Source organism: Lactuca serriola, chromosome 6 (assembly GCF_051521515.1).
Source record: "Lactuca serriola cultivar US96UC23 chromosome 6, Lser_US96UC23_V15, whole genome shotgun sequence".
Taxonomy (NCBI): Eukaryota; Viridiplantae; Streptophyta; class Magnoliopsida; order Asterales; family Asteraceae; genus Lactuca; species Lactuca serriola.
Genome location: NC_136413.1, coordinates 137,888,941 through 137,893,108, shown reverse-complemented (window position 1 = coordinate 137,893,108; position 4,168 = coordinate 137,888,941). Strand labels below are relative to the sequence as shown.

General features: G+C 34.9%; 1 protein-coding gene across 1 annotated transcript; it reads right to left on the bottom strand.

Annotated features, from left to right (window-relative positions):
• Positions 1 to 1,232: 1,232 nt before the first annotated feature.
• On the bottom strand, positions 1,233 to 2,404 carry LOC145056940 (protein DMR6-LIKE OXYGENASE 1-like). Its single transcript, XM_079004681.1, has one exon. It carries the CDS (start codon positions 2,399 to 2,401, stop codon positions 1,352 to 1,354), a length of 1,050 nt encoding a protein of 349 aa, XP_078860807.1. The 5' UTR covers positions 2,402 to 2,404; the 3' UTR covers positions 1,233 to 1,351.
• Between the last annotated feature and the right edge of the window lie 1,764 nt (positions 2,405 to 4,168).

Here is a 4,168-nt window from a genome sequence, read left to right as displayed (position 1 = left end):
TTTGATTCGAATATCATAAGACTTCCAATATTTTTCGAATGATTCTAAATATAATTTTACTTCATTTCTAGTAAAACCATCTGTTAGAACTCAATACTCAAATTTTATATAGTATTTAATAATATTATTCATTTTTAAAATTACATAACACGATAACTGAACGTGTATGTTACAGTTTTATACAAACAAATATTTGAAAATTAATGATATATGACTATGTTTTTATTATTTATGACTTATTTGTTTTATTAGTTCAAATACATACGTATTTCTCATTTTGAGTTGTTATTTTTGTATATATTGCTTTATTGGATTACCCTAGGTTTTGAGATATTTAGAATAACATTATCTTGCATGGTTAGTGACCAATCTAATTTTCTCTTTAGTTTTTCTTGATATACATTTGAATTTTATTGTTTATTCTTATAACTCAAACTTATGTCAATTAGTTTTTTAGTTCTCTTTGATAATTTGATAATCTTCTACTCTAATAAATAAAAATCATTTTGCTACTTGTCACATTTTTATGTATTTTGACATATGTAATTTTATAGTTAATTCTTAGAAATTAATTTACACTTGTTATTTTATGATAATTTTTTATTTTTCTTAATTAACTATAATAATTTATAGATTATAGAAAGTAATTAATAGGTCATTAATTTGTTTCAAATTTTAATATGTTCTTTTAATATATATAATTCAAAATTGGCATGCATATTTTAAAGTTTATTGTCATTTTCAAAATTTATATCTTCATATATATAATTTTTTATAATTAACCCGTGTAATACACATGTTCTCACCTAATAAGCCGTATACGAACTTGTCCTAAATTGGAATTTGCCAAGTAATTTTTATGACATGGCAAAAGAAAGTCGAAATATTACTTATAGAAAGTGTGAAATGCAACTTCGATTTCCTTATTCGGTTATCACTTATATCGGGCATGCACGAATTCTCTAATAATTACGTAACTCTTGCTTATTAAATTCGCTATTAATCAAACTCTTATCTTTTCCATAATTAATTGGCTTTTTATAGTGATCTCAATTTACTGAGAAAGATGGCTGTGAATTAAAATACATGGACTTCATAAAGTGGATTCTAGCTTGATTCATCATTACACAGTATCACCTGTAACTTTATTCAAGTTTCTCAAGAGTGTTAAGATTCCAGATAATTGACATGAGAAAAATATTACGAAAACAAAATTTACACATATGACCATATTAAAAATGAGTTTATTTATGAATTATGCTGACAAAGGATATATTCCGCTACACTTTATATAGTTCTAGAAGCGGCTTTGATCTTCAGGCCATTTTAATTAACTTCGCTGATGCGAAGATCAAGTAGACGAGGAGTCCCTGAACGTATCCAAGCAATCCTCGTTTGCAAGCTCTATACTCCAGAACTTTTCATAGTATTCCCGATAAGTGAACTGTCTATAAACAGCAGGTTCATCATCACTTACCAATTTTGAAGCAGGACCTATCACTGCATCAGGAGATGGGCAATAAAACGTGGGTACAGATAGCCGTTCTTTCTCACAGTTCACCACAGCTCGATGAAGAACACTCTTGTACTTATCATTACTCAGCACCTGCATTTGATCGCCGATATTGACGATGAACGTGTTGGGAACAGGATCAACAGCAACCCAGTTACCATTTCGCAACACCTGAAGACCAGGGACCTCATCTTGAAGAAGAATGGTGATGAGACTGAGATCCTTATGTCCAGGTAAACCGTAAGTTAAATCTGGTTGTGGACATGGAGGATAGTAATTGAAGGCCATATGCTGGGCATGTTTCCCTAATTGTCTGCTGATGTAGTCTCCATCAAGTCCCAAGCTTTCGGAAATGGCTTCAATCAATCGGAGAGCTAGCCATCGTGCACTCCTGCAATACTCCGCCACATGGTCCCGGAAGGACGCCGGGTTGGTGGGCCATTCGTGGATGTAGTCCTGGAGTGGGTAACAATGGAGTCGCAAGAAATCTCTCCAGTTTGCAACCTTGTCTGTACGTGTGTTGAAGCTGGTGCCTGATCTTGTGGTCTTGGTAGGGTCATCGGAGTAGGTTTTGAGCCTTTCTTCTTCCGGCAACTTGAAGAATTCTCTAGCTATCTTCATCATGTTGGCTATGGTGGATTCTGGAACGCCATGGTTCTTGACCTGGAAGAAGCCATAGTTACTGCAAGCTTTACCGATTTGCTGGACGACATGCGAGCGATTGGGAGTGTAAAGATCGTGGAGATCAATGAGAGGGATGGAATCATGGGAAACGTCTTGGAGGTTTGGGCGTTGGGAGAGAGGGTGGATGTAGTGAGAAGGGAGTTGGTCGATTTTTTCAGATGAAACGAGGTCGCTTAGCATAAAGTTTTTGGAGACGGAAGCCATTGTTGGAGTGATATGAGATTGTAACATTAATGAACTTGTTTATATAGACATGGAAGCGAACATAGAATATCTTTTGTTTGAGTTCGTATGAATGTTGATGTAATGCTGTCGGGAAAACAATGACGTACTTTTTGCTGACGACAACAATAAATAATGATATCTTAAAGACAAATACTAGTTGGTGATTTGATTGGAACATTTTCACAATAAAATATTCTTTTTCGTACATTACATATACTATTAATTTACAATGACCCTATGAACATTTAAGGACTGTGCCGTAATATTTTGTAGAGTTTGGCAATTTTGGTCCTCTCTTTCTACACTTTCTACGCTGTCTCACTCTTCCAATCGAATGCTTACACAAACGCACATTCTGTCCACAGTCTACACCTTTATGATTTTTCTGCTGTCAATGTTGCAATATTCATCCACTCAAGATTAAGATGTATTGTTTGTGGTTTGTATTTTCTTGTAGATTTTGTTGGTTATTTTGTATCATCTATGCGTATTTAAGTGTAATAGATTGACTTGTTGACCAAAATTCAATCTTGATGAATATTAAACAAGTAAGGAAGATGCGGAGTGCACACTTGTTTAAATTTATTCAAGATTCAAAGTAGACTGTCATTTAGGGAGAAGCCCCTAAACGAACGGGGGTCCGGGAGCAGCGCCCCTGGGAGCGGGGTCCAAGGGGCGGCAGCCCCTGGCTAGGGTCGTGTTGACCTGGGTTTTTGACTTCATTTTGACCTTTATTAAGTTTTTGTGACTGTTATTGGTTTTGACAATTGGAGTAGTTCTTGGACAAAGAAAATTGCATTGACAATTTTCAAACAAATGAACTACTTAATCTTTTTGGTCATCATTTTTTCTGGGTACAACAACAATCATGAAATTCATAACATCCATATTTTCAGTTCTTGCTCTCAATTTTGAGTCTTATCCGATTAAAGATTGGGCGTACCACCTAAATACTTTAATCTGAAAGTGAAACCACAATTCTTAGAATTTCCAAGGCTATTTTATCACGAATTTCTTACAAGGATTAAAGTATTTGTGTGATCATGGCAAGTGGTGATTCTGTCAAGGAAATGACAAGTAAGTTTGAAAAACTGAACAAGTTTTAAGGGAAGGATTTTTGTAGATGGCAGAAGAAGATGAAGTTTCTCCTTACCACTCTGAAAGTGGTGTATGTTCTGAGTACACCCATGCCAGTCTTACCAGAATCTGTTGGAGATGAACCTTTGGAGGCAACAAGAAGAAGATCAAAGTGGGAAAATAATGATTACATATGTCATGGTCATATTCTCAATGGTATGTCTGACTCTTTTTGATATCTATCAAAATTTCGAATCTGCAAAAGAACTGTGGGATTCTCTTGAATCCAAGTACATGGCTGAAGATGCTTCTAGTAAGAAGTTTCTTGTTAGTAACTTTATGGGTTACAAGATGATTGACTTCAGGCATGTTATGGAACAATTCCATGAAATGTTAAGGATTTTGGGACAATTTGCTCAACATAATTTGAAAATTGATGAAGCCATTTCTGTGGTTGTGATTATTGACAAACTGCCCCCTTCGTGGAACGATTTTAAACACAATCTGAAACATAACAAAGAGGAATTGACTTTGACTCAACTTGGAATCCATTTAAGGATTGAAGAGTCCATAAGGACTTAAGAACTTGATAACAATCCTAAAGGCAAGAACCAAGTTGGTCTCTCTTCTGTGAACATGGTGGAAGGAGAAAGTTCAAAGAATCCCAAG

Coding starts and splice junctions, on each gene's coding strand:
- LOC145056940 (XM_079004681.1), bottom strand. CDS start 2,401: ATGGCTTCCGTCTCCAAAAACTTTATGCTAAGCGACCTCGTTTCATCT.